At 45.7% G+C, this 15,234-nt stretch overlaps 1 protein-coding gene across 1 annotated transcript in view; it reads right to left on the bottom strand.

The window, feature by feature from the left end:
* Nucleotides 1-15,234, bottom strand: part of Map3k15 (mitogen-activated protein kinase kinase kinase 15) — a gene marked incomplete at its 5' end in the record, with an annotated part of 93,807 nt that overhangs the window by 2,734 nt on the left and 75,839 nt on the right. The window contains 7 exon segments of the mRNA XM_013509902.1: nucleotides 1,601-1,805; nucleotides 2,781-2,886; nucleotides 3,382-3,567; nucleotides 4,304-4,478; nucleotides 4,924-5,077; nucleotides 5,887-6,070; nucleotides 10,366-10,523. Of these exon segments, the coding sequence (XP_013365356.1) occupies nucleotides 1,601-1,805; nucleotides 2,781-2,886; nucleotides 3,382-3,567; nucleotides 4,304-4,478; nucleotides 4,924-5,077; nucleotides 5,887-6,070; nucleotides 10,366-10,523 (1,168 nt within the window).

Genomic DNA, 15,234 nt, shown 5'->3' with positions numbered 1-15,234 from the left:
TTTTCACAGATTAAGTCATTGAAGCCTTACAACAGTTTTGTAAAGTTGAACACCATTTTTGTCTAAGCCCAATCTTTAGAGATAACTGGCAGTGATTAAATAATTCACCCAGAGTCACACAGACTGGGTTCTTCCCATTAGAACAGTCTCCTGATACCCAACCTTTCTCATGGTCTACCTGGGGAAGAAAGGCAGGGCTTGTCATTTGAGGTCTCAAACTTGCACATCCACCTATATCAGGTCAGGTAGCATGCCTGGGGAAGGGAGCAGCAGCTGGCAGATCAGAGCCATGTCCAGGTTTTTGTTTGCTGATGTACAAGAAATCCACCCCTACCTTTCTTTACCTTTATCCATCAAGAAGTCCTTCTTTTACCTAAGTGAAGGGGACAATCCTAGCTTGTGCCTGTGCCCGTTCAGGGGAAAGGAGTCTCAGGCTTGTTGCTTACTGGGACAGACCAGTTATCCTCAGCCACATTATTGTGTCCAGTAAGGGCCATTCTCTAGTTCTGCCCAACTGCCGCACAGCTAAGCCATCTTCTACCCCAACCACAGGCAGGTTGCACAGGAACTGCGTGTTTATTTTTAGCCATTCACATTAATGTGCTGGCTGCTGTTAACCAGTGCTTTAGGCTGCTGAAACTAGAACATAACAAAAGGAAAGAACAGTGGAGAGGAATGATCTTTAAATCCATATATAACATGAATTAGGTGATTATAAATCTTACTGAAAAAAAGTTTTGAAAAAATGCTGTTTTACTGCCAGCTTTCATACTTGTCATCTTTCTGAAACTTCCAAAATTTTGCCACTATTTCCATTTGATTAAAATGCTGGGTCTTATGTTTTAAGAGAGAAATGACAAGATCTGCCTAAAATTAAAACTCCAAAGTCCCATATGGGTATATGACTTTTCATCCAAAGTATGTATGTGTACCTGACCCATTTCTATTAAATAAGAAGCATCACCAGTGATCATATGGCAACAATGCATCATTTAGAACAAGCACCAACTAGTTTACTATAGCTGGGGAGTCTTTTTTTAAGAGCTCATTTATAAAAGTGATTCCCCTTTACTCATTATTCATTCAACAAATGATTTGGAACACATACTGCATGCCAAGGGGGAACATTATGGCAGTGCTAGGGCCCCCTGGTTGGAAAAGCAGTCCACTGATGCTTTCCTGGGGAGCATGACAGATCACCGGAGAGATCTAAAGGCAAATTTCTTTGGGGTGAGGGGTATGGGCGATACATCCATTGCCCAAATGCAAACTGAGCTCCAAACTCTGCTACTTAAAGAGACAGGCTACAGGTGTCCACTGTTGACCCTGCTGGGTCACACTATGCTGTGGTAGGTGTACCGTCTCGGTAAAGACACAGAAAGAGCTCAGATACTGCTGCTTTGTGTGGCATATTTTTCTGTGGCCTGTGCCTGTCTGATTCCTAATAGCACAAAGCTGTGAATACATCCTTATTTTGTGTATTGATAGTGAAGGTGCTTTTCTTCTGAGAACTGGGTGATATCCTCAACAACTGTCTCGTTGTTCAGGTCATCGTCCCACCTGTGCTTCAGGCAGACAGCCTGGAATGGAAGGTACTTACCTGCTGGTCTCCTCCTTGATCTTGTTCAGCTGGAGGCTCAGGTGCTGCTGCTGGTGTGGTGGTGGGGCCTCTTGCACAACCACTGAACAATTTGTGCTCCTGCTGGATGCCGCACATGGTTCAGCAGACAGGCATGCTACAGGATAGTTCTCCGTGTTACGTACTTCTTGCATCTGAGAGGCAGGCTCAGAGCGGGGTTGGAGCTCTGCAAAATCACAGACCATGGTTATCAAAATACTACTTTAACAAGGCCTGGACTTCGTGTCATGTATGTTTCCTGTTGGCAAACTAGGCTGTTCACCAGTTGGCTGGGCCACTGTGACACTCAAGGGAGTGCTGACTTTGAAAGGACAAGAAAGGATTTAATTTTGTTCTCTCCAGTGCAAAGATGATCACCCCCAGCTTACACAAGAAGGAACTGAGAATTAAAGATGTTCAGGAAATTAGCTGTGGTGGCTCGACAAAGGTACAATCAGGCCAGTTGCTCAAGCAGGAGAGGAATGGAGAGTCCTGGGGTCCACTGTGCCCTTCCTGCCAGCTGAGCCCAGGCTAAAGAGCATTCAGCAGAACAGACATATCCAGCAGCTGCCCAAAGTAAAGGAAGGAAGGGACAGTGTCAGCAGAATCATTCTAAAGCCTCCACTCATATGAAGAAACACGGCAGGAGAGAGCAACTTTGGTATTTAGCTGCTGTAGCACTTCAAAAAGGAAGTCTACAAAAGCCCAAGTTGGGCCTGGGGCATAGCTCAGACACAGAACATCTGCTTAGCACATATGAAACCCGGGGTTCAATCTATTGCACCAAAAACAAAGCTCTAAATTTCATAGGTACCACAAGATGATTCTAAAAGAAGCAGAGCCATGTAATTATCAGCTGTCTAGTAAGCACCTGTGAGCAGGCACGCCGCAGCATGGAAGGGTCCCTGCCCTTGGGCTCCACACTCCCTTTTTAGTGCACACATTTACTCTGGGTGCAGTCACCTTCACTGCACTTTAGGAAGAGGTAAATACAGCACCATGAGCTGTTCTTGGCCCCTGAAGAGATCTATGACAGCATTCACTTCATTGCAGGGAAGTACAAAGCCAAGATGGGAAAAAAATACAAGAGGTGTTGAATCCAGAGGCTATTTCTGGTCTTTTCCATAGCCTGAAGGTGACCTTGACCACAGAGGGCACTTACCTGGGGTGAGAGTGGTGACTGCAGCCTGCACCGCTCTGCAGAGAATGTTGTCCATTGCAAACATCCACTGAGGCCTAATTAAGTGGTTTCTCAAAATTTTGTTTACCTAAAATCACAAAAATCCAAGTAAGTTCTTACTAATTTGCTTCTACTCTGAGATTGTTAGGCATGCTGACCTGGGTTTCTGCCTCACGTATTTCTTCTGAACTGTCTTCTTTTAGGCTAGCGATAGCAACCCTTTTAGAGATAAGTGCCCAAACTGCAAACCAAAACCCACTTATCATAATGTGCCAACACTGCAGTTACTTTTACCCCTCATCAGGGCCCTCATCAATGGGCCTTCACATAAGCTTGGACTCTATCCTGACTGCTAGCAGATGTCCCATGTTTCTAAACCCTATATGCGTGCTCTTTGTGGCCAAATGAAATCAGCCCATTCACCAGGTGACATTTTCTATATATACATGCTCGATGTTTACAAGGAACTGCTGAAATTCAGGACTTGGATATAAACAGGTAAGAAGAAATGGGGACTATGGGAGAAGATAGTGATTGAATTCCATAGTCTAGCATGCTCTGTAGGGCCAAATGGAGCACTTACAGCATCCTGGAATCCAAATAGTATCAGGTGAATCTGATTCATGTTTGTCCTGTTCAAGTTGAGGTCCACCTTTAGCTTTGATATCATGGATACCATCACCCTGTGGTCCGGGAAGTAGATGAAGTCCCTCAGGATCCCAATTATTTGCTTGATGTGAGCAACTGAGAGACGCACCTCTTCTGAACTCTGACCATGCACACAAAGACATGAATTGTCATTGAGTTGGGCGGGGATAGAAAATTCAAAATGTTTGTTCCTGGGATTCCCTCCATATCCTTCCTGCCCAGGTCTTCCCTGAGGCACACAGCCTCACCAAGCTCCTCTGAATGGTTCCATCTTCCTGTTTTACACCTCATCAGGACCCTCATCAATGGGCCTTCTCAGAAAGCCGTGTTCATAGTGAGGCAGTGGCCTCTTCCTAAAAGGACCTTCCCCATCCAAAATAAGTAAGGCAGATCAGTTTGTCTCTACTGTATCCTAGTTAAACTCATTTTCATCCATAACCATTCTCCCTAACATGGCTGTTCTCCTGGCTTCTGAGAGCAGCTCTACTGTTTCCTACAGCTGGAGGGCTAACTCAGACCCAGGACTCAAGGTAAACTAAGAAGCCAGACAGAGTCCTTTCTGCTGTCATCCGGCTTGTTTTCCACGAGGGGGCAGCAATACCTCACAAATGCTTGGAAGCACTGCAGTGTTGGACAGATTCACATTTCAGCAACACCCCCCCCCCACACACACACACACATACACATCTTTTGTTTTGCTGGGGAAGATAAGAATGTTGGGAAATACTTATGGTGATCACTGTAATTATGCAACTATTCCAGGGTAGAGGAACCCTGGGCCCTCTTTAGACATGTCTGGGGTCTTGGAGACAAGTAAGAGGGACAAGATTAGCAGGGGCCCTCTGGCAGGCCTGTACCTGGGCCACACATTCCTGCAAGATGGAAACCACCTGGGCCTGCTCCTCCCAAAGGATATTGTAAAGGATGGTGCGGCGCTCACTGTCCTCACGCAGCAAGAGCATGCCTGGATCCCTGCCCTCTGTGGAAGAGGCTGTGCCCTGTTCTTGCAAGGCTGAACTCTGCTCAGGAACACTGCAAATAAGCACATGCAACAATCCTCATGCAGGTCAAGGAGCACTGTCTCCAAGAAGTGCACCCCACTGTGGGAGGGGAGGGACCCGGAAGACCACACAGCAGTCCCCACTACGGAAGGGAGGGAGGCTAAAGAGAGATGCTGTGTCCCTCCCTCTCTCCCCCTTTGCTCCCCCACAGCACTGGGACTTCAGGAAAGGGGATGAGGGTAGGATAGAGGGTGGAGGGAGGAAATAGAGGGGAGATGAGCGGGGAAAGCACAGGAAAAGAGGTCAGTGAATAAAGTACCCACCTTGCTCACACCTGGAAACCCAGCTGTCTTATAGAAAGGAAGCTAAAGTCCTTCCCAGCCTGCTGGTTGTGACCCAGCAGGTATTCTGTCACTACAGAACACCAGCGCCCTTCATAAGACCATGGGAGAGGGACAAAGGGACATAGGCATTACCTGAGAAGGTGGCTGGGCTGGTGGTTGGGTGCATGGGCATCACAGTGTGGGGCAATGGAGCCATGCTCCCTGCTGCTGCTGCTGCTGGTGCTGCTGCCTGCACGCTCCCTCAGTAAGGGTAGAGTCACGATACTGGCAGCAGACTGGACATTCCCTGCAGGGGGCCAACGAGGTAGGGATTGGAGAGGCTCAGAGGGAAAAGATGGGGACTGAGACTCTCTCAGCCCCCCAGGCCCGTGCGCCCACCCAGGACCTTGCTAAGCCCATGGTATTCTATCTGGGTGCTGCAAATGGCCCCATCCCCCAATCCTGGTGAAATTCTAAGTCTGGGATGGGTCCTTGGGAAACACTGATCCAGATAGTCCAGGGTCACACTTGTGGGGCAAGCTACAGAACCACTGTGCCATGGCTTCTGACCCCATCTGTACGAGGGAGAAGAGGCCAAATGGATTTTCAGAGGCCACTCTTATGTCACTGCCGGTTAGAGCTTATGGCCCCAGAAGGTGTCACTAGGCTTTGGTGGCTGGCAGGATAGGCACCACAGGCAAACCTCCCTAACACCCTTTAATCAAGGTCAGGAGCAGCACAGGGTGATAGGCCAGTCTCTGAAAATGAGGCACCAGGCTCTGTACTTGGGGAAGACACAAAACCTCAGCCAAGGTACCTCTAGCTTCTTTCCTTTTCACATTCCCAAAAGAATGACCTTAATAAGGGGGGGGGGCATCACAGTCACCAGAGAGGCTCCCTATGTCTCTGCCAAGAGATGGGAGGACATTTATTGGTTGGGTTTTAATAGCCTCCACACCAGCACCACCCCTGCTACTCTGCACACAAATGGGCACGTGGAGAGCTCTGTGTTCTGGAGAGCTTGCACTCTCTCCAAGCAATAGAAAAGCCTGGGATCCCGGTAACCACCCCCACCCCCCAGTGACACACACACACAGCTGTCCAGGTAGGCCTCACCTGAAGGCCTGAAAGCAGTTTGCCTCTTCCGGCCCATGTCTGTCTGCCTTAAGAAACGCTCTGCGAGTAGGGCAGCAGCAGTGACCCGTTTGCTAGGGTTAGGCTCAAAACAGGATAAGATGAAGCCTCTAGCTTTAAATGAAAGGGTTCGTGGAATCTCAGGGTGCATCTTAAACAGTCCCAACTGCATTGAAGGGAGAGGTAACAGATGTGTTAGTGAGACTGTCCCCATACCCACTGCAATCTTATTCCTGTCTGTCCCATCCACAAATGGACTCTTACTTCCCTATCCCTGCAGTCCTGGCTGGCCTCTTGGGACTCTGTTCTGACTGAGAGATACTGATGGAAGCAATACTGTAAAGGTTTCAGAGGATAGGTTTTAAGGGACCTCATAAGCCCTGCTCTAGTCCTCTTGGGAGTCCTGAGACCATCCCACCATACAGAAACAAAGCCCAGGATGAGTGACCACGTACAGCCTTGTCACAGCAACCTCTGCCATGAAAGAGGCCCTCCTAGACAATTCTGCCCCAGCTCAGCCAGCACATAGATACACCCACATGAGTGAGCCCTCTTCAGGAAAAGAGCCAACAGTCAGCTCGCAGTGAGAAACAAGCCATTGCTTTATGCCTCTATGTGTAGGGCTGATAACCAAGAGGGACTTGTTACATGGCATGGGGTAGAAGAGGCTCGATCTGAGGATATTCAAAGGTAACTGCCACCTGCCTCCAAGAGACACCCCATACACTTCTCAGTCTTTATGCATCCACAGCCCAGATCTCCAATCGCTAGCTCTAAGCCACAAGCAGGTAAAACCTGAGGCGGCTACCTCACGGAGGAGAGTCTCGTGTCTCGTCATCCGTAGCCAATACACAGCCTCCTCCCCATGGGGAACAGTGGGCCACAGGAGAGGTACTGTGCTTTCCTGTTGGGACTCTTGCTAGAATGGCTGCTTCAGCTCCTACTTCTGGTCAGCTAATCACTGTCCTGCTAAAGGCTCTCTGTTCCAGTGACCGATAATGAAGAGTTAGTTCGCAGCTATCACATCTCACCACAATATGGGAATGCTTCCATGACACATCTTGCAGAACTCCTACTTATGTGATTGTCCATTGTGGGTGGTTCTTCAGTCTTTTCAGGCTGTCATCTTAAAGTTCATAGCCTTCCCTGTATCTTTTCCAAACCCACCCAATAACCCTGGGGTGGAAGCCATTCTGTCTTCCAGGTCTACATGCCTTGCCAGCTGCTCAGCAGTCTCAGAGCCTGGCTCGACTCCTTTACCCCACTGTATGAGATCTGGAGGCTACAGAGCCTTATGCGTTCACCTCCCATAGACCCTTCACCAGGTGGGCATGTCTCATTGCCAGGACACTCATGGAAAGGAAGGATAGCTCAGGAGTGAGGGCTTTTTGAGAACACTAAATGCCGATGGAACCCAATCACCAAAATTTGAAATGCAAGGCATATTACAGGTGCCATCCCTCACCTGACTAGTGGGGATAGATCTCAGCAGTGCCCACTGGCGCTAGGGTGTACAGAGACAAAAATTCAGGACAAGAATCTGAAGTGGAAAGCAACGGCTTTCCCTCTGGCCCTCAGAAAGCAAAGAACAGAAGTGGACAGCATCCTAGGACCCTGTAAGTATATCGCTTTTAGGGGTGCTTTGCTATAAATCAAATGCACCCTGTATTAGGAGGCTAGGGCTGCTATATCAAACTACCAAAGACTGATACCTGGGTGACTTAAACAGAAATGTACTGTCTCTTAGTTCTAGAGGCTAGAAGTTCAAGGTCAGACATTGCCAGGGAATGTGGCACACTGGACATCCCTGGATTTCCTTCTAAAACCTATAATGAACCCTTCCTTGCCTATTCAGTGCTTTGGGGGCTTCTAGGCCATCTCTGGTGTTTCTTGGCTTATAGATTCATCACCTCAGTCCCTTGCCTTCATGTGGCATTCTCCTTGTGGGTCTTCAATATTCTCTCTGTAGGGGTTTCTATGCCAAAATATCCCCTCTTTTAATAAGGTTACCAGTCATATTGCACTAGAGCCCACTCTACTGGCCCCATTTTAACTTGATTACAGTATCTCTATAAAGACCCTATTCCCAAATAAGGTCATGTTCTGAGTTACTACAGGTCAGGACTTCCATATATCATTTTGGGCGACACAGACCCGTAACAGTCCCCGTACGAGAACAACTTTTGTTTCAGACACTGCTCAGAAGTTTCTTGAAATTTTTCTGAAGGATTCTAGGATCCCAAAAATAAATGACAGAGGACATCATTTCATACATTTTGCTGGCAATAAAAACTAACTTCATGTGCCGCACAAAAAGTCAATAGCGTTTTAAAAATTTTTTACAGCTAACTAGCTAACCAAAAAGAGGAGACAGGAAGAACAGGGGAGCTGCTTATGTCCTGTGGATGAAATGAGAAAGTTACAGCCTTCAGCTGGGTTCCTGAATTTTACAGGAAGCCCACAGATCAGAAAGCAACCATGGCTCTCAGGCGGGCCCCATGTTTTTCTCAACATCAGCTGCTATTTACAGTGGTACTCTGGTTCACAAACTTAATTTGTTCCACAATTCTGGTAAACGTAGACGCCTCCATGTCTGCATGGGAAAGATGGCCATGGTCATGTTGGTCACCCAATGCAGAGTTTGCAAACAAAAACACAATTTTGCCCAATGCTTGTTTGCAAACCAAACTGTCAACAAACAAAAGAATTCATGAACTGAGGTATTTTCAACGGCCCCAAATGAATCCATTGTGGACAGTTACTAATGTGCTAAGGAAGACCGCTGCTGTCTTTCAGCCCTTGTGTTCACAGCTCTGTTGGTATTACAAGGGTCAGACTTGTTCACTTGAGGTCCTGGCCTTCGAGCTGCCTGGGAAGCTGCTGTAAGGGTAGGAAGCTTTGAGAATCTTCTGCAGGGATCCAGCCAGGCTGAGTACAGCAGCCAAGGTGCCCAGAGCACAGAGCACTCAGAGCCTACTGAACGTGCTTTCCTCACATCCTGAGATCTTAACGCCCAAGGGGCCAGGCCAGAGAGCCCACCAAAGATGCAGGCCATAAGGGAGGTGGCCATATTTGGCAGTGGAGCCAGAAAGAGTACCTGGAACCGTGCACTACCAGGCTGTGTCTGTGCACCATGGTTCATTACTCATAAGCAATGGTCACTTGGCCTTTTGCAACCTATTGTAGTAAAAAAATGTTCCAGGGAAGGTCAAGAGCTGGTAATGGATATTTAGAGCTGGAGCCCCTTAAATGTTTTTGGGTGTACTTTCAGTAAGAAGCTGCAGACCTAATCTTGGGCACACAGGACTGTCCTGGCATCAGCTTCCTGTGAGGTTACCAGCAAGCATATCCCTGTCTGAGACCCCAGTTACCCAGTGGTAAAACCACCACCCATATCTGTTTTGTACTGTTAGCCTCAACACATGGAATGCCCTTCCATCAGCTCTGGGAGGGTTGTTAGAATGATAAAGAATAAATCATCTGATACCTAAAATCCCACTTCTTCAAAATCCAGTCAGAAACCTGTGCTCCAAAAACCCAGACTGTACCATGACCTTAGATGGAGCCTTACTTTGAATAAGGGCAAATGCAAATGAAAAATAAGAGGCTTTATTATCGGTAAGGGAAGATGATATCCCCTTTTCCTAGAGCATTAAGAAAATTTCTAATTGTGTGTTCTTTCTCTGTCTCTTTGAGGTACACATAAATCTTCTTAGCAGCTAAATAAGCCTCTTGCCAAAAATATCACTCCCAAGACCCGGGAGCTACTACTTTGAATTGTAATCATGGAGGAAGATAGTACCTCTACCTCTCAGTATCTATAGAAGAAAGGTACCTAACTCTGTGGTTCCTGGCTCCAAAACTACCTCCTGCCTTAAAGATATGACTAGTTCATTTTTTCGTTTGCATAAAGCCAATAACCTAACAAATGGTCACCTCAATTACTCAAGTAACCCTAAGATAAAACATATGTGACAAATGGTGCTGTGCAAAGTCCTCTTTCATGAGGACTATTTATCTTGAGAATGTGATTTATCTGCTTGGTTACATAAATGGGTAGAATTTTAGCTGGCACTTGGTGGTGCCTGCCTATAATTTCAGGTACTTGGGAGGCTGAGGCAGGAAGATTACAAGTTCAAGGTCAGCCTGGATAGCTTAGAAAGACCCTGTCACAAATTGAAAAAGTAGAAAGGGCTGGGGATGTAGCTCCATAGCAGAGCCATTTGCCTAGTATCTGTGAGGCCCTGAGTTGAGTCTTCAGTGCCAAAAAAAAAAAAAAAGATTCATTTCCATCTTTACAGGGTTAGTGGATTGTCTGATACATTTTCATTATGGTCTAACATGTAATAATCAAACTTCTTTCCTACCTTTGTGGATACGTTTTCTAGACTGAGAAGAGATTTTGTTTTTAATTGCATTTGTCCAACACCTAAACCACCCAAATGACCAGGCATGTCTTACTCTGCACAATACTGTCTGTGATTCATCAGGCTGACGGAACACAGGCCTGCCGATGGCCATTTCTATCACGGTGCAGCCCAGGGACCAGATATCAGCTGGGGCACCATACCCACGAGGTCCTTGATCAAGAACCTCAGGAGCCAGGTACCGTAGAGTGCCTGTGAGGAAAACAAATGAACAAAGTTTGGGGAAATCATATTGCTAAAATCCAAGTGACCAGTAGTAAATAAGTGTGTGGCTTTAATTGCCTCATTAATGGTAGATGAAGCCTCTTCCTATGCATAATGTGGTTGCATCATTTTTTGACCAGAGACACGCAACATGCCTTCTTAAATTTATTACTAGTACCATTGAAAGAAGATTATTTAGCTCCTCAAAGTATAAATGGGACCAATTCAATAAGTATTTTTCAGCACATATCAAATCAAAAGGAAGTAGAATATGAAATATCCTGATTGTAAGGGGCTACCTAGTAGAGGAGACAGATATAATGGTGATAGTTGATGGAGACCACTACAAAGCAGCCCTGAGCAGGACTTAAATTAACCAATTGGCTTTGCATGTTTACTTGTGAGTCTGTCCAAGGCCTAGGCTCCTTATCTGAAGATGGGCGGTGGACTCATAGTATGTGAACCTCTGGGAGTCACTACTAAGGCCTGTAATGGTGGATGAAACCCGAAAGCCTCAAAGGATAAGATCACAGTCAAGGACACCTGGATCCCATCTCAACTGGATAAAGAGGCCTCTCACTCCTGGGTGGATTAATTTAAAACCTTACTTGGAGAAGTCCTGGCATGGTTCTGCCCTTGTTGAGTACTCCCCTCCCTTCTTTTGATAACTACATAAATACTGGCTACCCAGAGAAGGTTGTGGTCTTATCCCAAGGGAGCCTCAAATTCTGTGAGAGGGCTTTGATCCTCCTAGAGTCCTGAAATCATTCCATTTACCTCTTTTTATTTAGCCTCCGCAGTACACTCATTCAGGAGACTGTGGAACTGATCAGCTTGCAATAATTAAGGGGTATTATTAATCTGATAGGTAGTGGTGGCAGCAGTGATGGTAAAATGTGATAGCTGCTATGAGAGAGGCATATGCAGAAGACTAAGAATAAGGATTTTAAAAATGGCTTACTTCTGCCTGGTCTGAATCAGGAAAATCTATGGCTGTATCAATTTTGGTTTCTGAGAAGCAAATGCCAAGACAAGATTAAACATACAAGAGATTTACTGGAGAGATCTATGAAGGATACAAGGAGAGTAGCCAAGATGAGTGGGGAGTGTGTCAGATTGTGATGTAGTTCTAACCCCTGGGAAGGGGTGGAGGGAGGAAGAATTGAGTAGAAAGTATCTTTAGATGACACTGCTCTGAGAGCACTTCCTTCAGGCCACCAGTAAGTCCCCGGCCAAAATGTGCCCACAGGAAGAATCCCTTGTTGGCTCTAGGACTTTTGCCAGCCTCAGTCATTGGTAGCAGGCAGCCTAGGTAAAGTGTGACCTTGCCATGAACATGAATGTGATTCCAAGGGCCAGCAGCTGACACTGACAGTGAAGTAGGTTCCTGCTGCAAATGTCAAAGAAGTAGACCAAGGGTTAGAAGGATGTCCAAGTGAAAGGAAGAGCTTGAACGAAGAACATGCGTGTGACATACTGAATCCAGGGAGCAACCAGTGATGTTTGATCCAGGGTAGGGTACAGGAAGAATTAAAGTGGCGAGGACACAACCCAGATGGTGATCTGTATATTCTGAAGGCTCTAGCTTTGGGCTTTCTTCTGAGAGTCATGAGCCACCAGAGGGTGCCACAAAAAAGGTAGTGATCAGATAGGGTAGCAGGAAAGCAAAGGGATTATTGATGGGAAAGACATAGGGCAGGGAGCAAAATCTTCAGTTTTCTTTGAAACTAAGCAAGAGGAATGGGAAAATTTGGATGTGGTATCAGCAGATGTTATGGTCTGGCTACAGGCTTAGAGTAAGACAACAAACCAGAGATGACTGTCGTTAAGGTATGAATAGAGCCCTGGTGTCCAGAGAAATGAAAGGGGCTCTCTCTAGATCACACAACCACATCAGGTTTCCTGAGTTTTAATTAATGAAAACAAAAGGCTCAGCAGTTAAAAAATTTGGAGAAGATATCAATAATCCTTCTCTTGAAGATCCAATGTCTTACTAGCATATTTCTTTCCTATGAACATTTTAAAGGCACTAAGTCTGCTGTGACCAAGAGAATGTTCCACCATGTTGGAAATGTTCTACTTTTTGCAGTCTAATGCAGTGGCCATTAGCCACATGTGTGTATTGGGCTGCTGAAATGTGACTAGTGAGACTGAAGAAATAAGTTTTAAATTATTTTAAATTATTCAATTTCCACTGATTTAAAGTTAAATATAAATCAGGCTATATTAATGAGCCCAACAGTCTCCAGAGCTGCAAACCTGGTGGGAAAGTATTCAGTCAACTGCATGGTTCAGCAAGGTGGAGGTGCATTATACTTGATGCACTGTGAGGAAACCCCAGAGCCCCAGGAAGGGAACTTTCAGTGACACACCTATAGGCTGTTGCTGCTGTGAATAACAGAAAGAGAGATGTTGGCAGGGAATGTGCCTTCTAATAAATTCATAATTCATTAATTAAGGAAAGATTGAACATTATACGATTTATTAAGCTGTCATCTCTCAGCTCTGCTCGGAGAACCTGAGTCTGGGACTCTAGAAACCCCATTTCTTTTTTTGCCTACCGCTCCCTCTGAGGTTTTGCAACTAGGCAACTAGGCAGCAGGAGAGAGAGAACCTGGAAAGCTGGAAAGGGAACTCAGAATCCAGGCTGTATACCATTGCTTCCACTATTCTATTCATTTTAAGTGAGGCCCTAAGTCCAGTCCACATACAACAAGTGGTGATTTAACAAGGGTATAATATCAGGAGTCTTGTCCCATCTCAAGCTAGGCAGGGTTGGGCCTCATTATTATTTGGATGGGAGAACGGAAATGTGGTGTGCAGCCTCCCATGGCAGTGGGAGTTGCCCTCATGGCCATACCCAAGCAATGGGACTAGTCAGGGGGCAATACTTCTTCCCTCCCCAAAGCCTTCAAACTACTCAGACCTTGATATCTACATATCCTCTGTAGGTAAGTTCAGAGAGAACTGGATTCCCAGGGAGCAAAAGTCAGAGCAACAGATAGGGGAATGCTAGGTCTGGGGATAATGCATACCTTCTTGAAAGTAAGTTGAAAGTGGATAAAGCTCAGACACTGAGGTGAGACCTATAGTAAAAATATTGGTTTGGGTTTTTTTAAAAAGAGGAATCCTGCTCAAAGGCAGTCCCTTCCAGAGCCTGAATCTCTCCATGTAAAGGGAAGAAGTGAGTAGTACAAGGTGAGTGGCTACAGAAGCCAGGGTGGGTAATCAGCCAAAGGCCAGGCCCCTGCTCATGACGTGGCGGTCACAGTCAGAGTGATCAAGCAAGAGAAATTATAAGAAAACATCAGCTAGGACAGATCACAGAAAGGTAGCTTACGAAAATGTTAGTCACATGACTTGCCGGGCCCCTTTCCTTGCCTTTCTTAAGTTGATGAGTAGGGAAAGAGGTGAGGGAAAAGCTGGCACCTAGATGCCTGAGCAGAGGTCCCTGCAAATGCAGGGAGAGGGAAAAGGAGTTGGCCCTGTGAATGAAGACCCGAGTATCGATCAGTATATGAGCTCACACTCTTCATTATCAACTTCACCCTGTTTGCTCCTTCAAGTGCCACTTCGACTCTCTTTGTCATCTAAACGTGGCTGAAAAAGTCAGGAGGAAGGCCCACTCATTACCCTGGGCAGGATGTAAAGGAACAGTGGGAGACAAAAATACGATGGCTTTGATGATGACGCCCTTTGTTTCCCACAGGTTCAGTATGTTAGTTACACATGAAAAACCAACTCTCTCAAAGGCTCATTACATTTCAATAGCCCGTGACTTCTAAGTGCAAATTAACATTTATTTTATTTATTTAATTAACCTGTAATTACACTTGCTGTGAGCCAGATATCAGTCAAAGCACTTTATCAATATTAATCCATTTAATCCTTAAAAATCTGATCAAGTGGGTACTGTGAGCATTTCCATTTTACTTATGAGGAACACAGGGTAACATGTCCAAGGTCACACAGGTAGAAAATGGTTAAGCCAGGATTTGAACCTGCTCATCCTTGAACCAAGGATGTTTTTAGCCATAATATGTCCACACAAAGGCTGCTCATAAATGATCATGGTGGCATTATCCACAACAGTTAAAAAGTGGAAACCACCCAAATAATCACTAACTGGCAAATGTGGCCCTTTCATACCATGGAATAGTACTCAGCTGAAGAAAAAGGAAGGCCCAACACATGGCACAGCATGGATGAGCCTTGAAAACATGTCACTAAGGGAAAGCAGCTGGATGCAAACACCACATATTGCATTATTTCTTGTGTATGAAATACCCAGAAAATGCAAATCTACACATATAGAAAATAGATTAATTTTTGCTTCAGGCTGGAATTGGAACTGGGATTGATTGCAAAGGGACCTAGTGGAGGAATGTGCAAAACTTCTTCCTAGCCTTTTGGGGCATCTTTTGGGAGTGACAAACATGTTAGAAAACTGTATTGTGGCAATGGCTGCATGATGCAATAAATTTATCAGAAACCACTGAATTGTGCATTTCAAAAGGGTGCTTTCATGATATGTAAGTTATACCTCAATAAAGCTGTTAAAATCACCACCACGAGAAAAAAGAGGGCTAGGTAAGTAGCTCAGTGGTAGAACACTTGCCTACTATGTGTGAAGCTCTGGATTCGACCCCCTACACTGGAAAGAAAGAAAAAGGTTGTTCTAGAAAAGCCCTAGGAACAC

This window comes from Chinchilla lanigera, unplaced genomic scaffold (assembly GCF_000276665.1).
Source record: "Chinchilla lanigera isolate Chin_1 unplaced genomic scaffold, ChiLan1.0 scaffold00185, whole genome shotgun sequence".
Lineage (NCBI taxonomy): Eukaryota > Metazoa > Chordata > Mammalia > Rodentia > Chinchillidae > Chinchilla > Chinchilla lanigera.
Note: the sequence above shows the minus strand (reverse complement) of the source record. Positions and strands in the feature narration are given on the sequence as shown.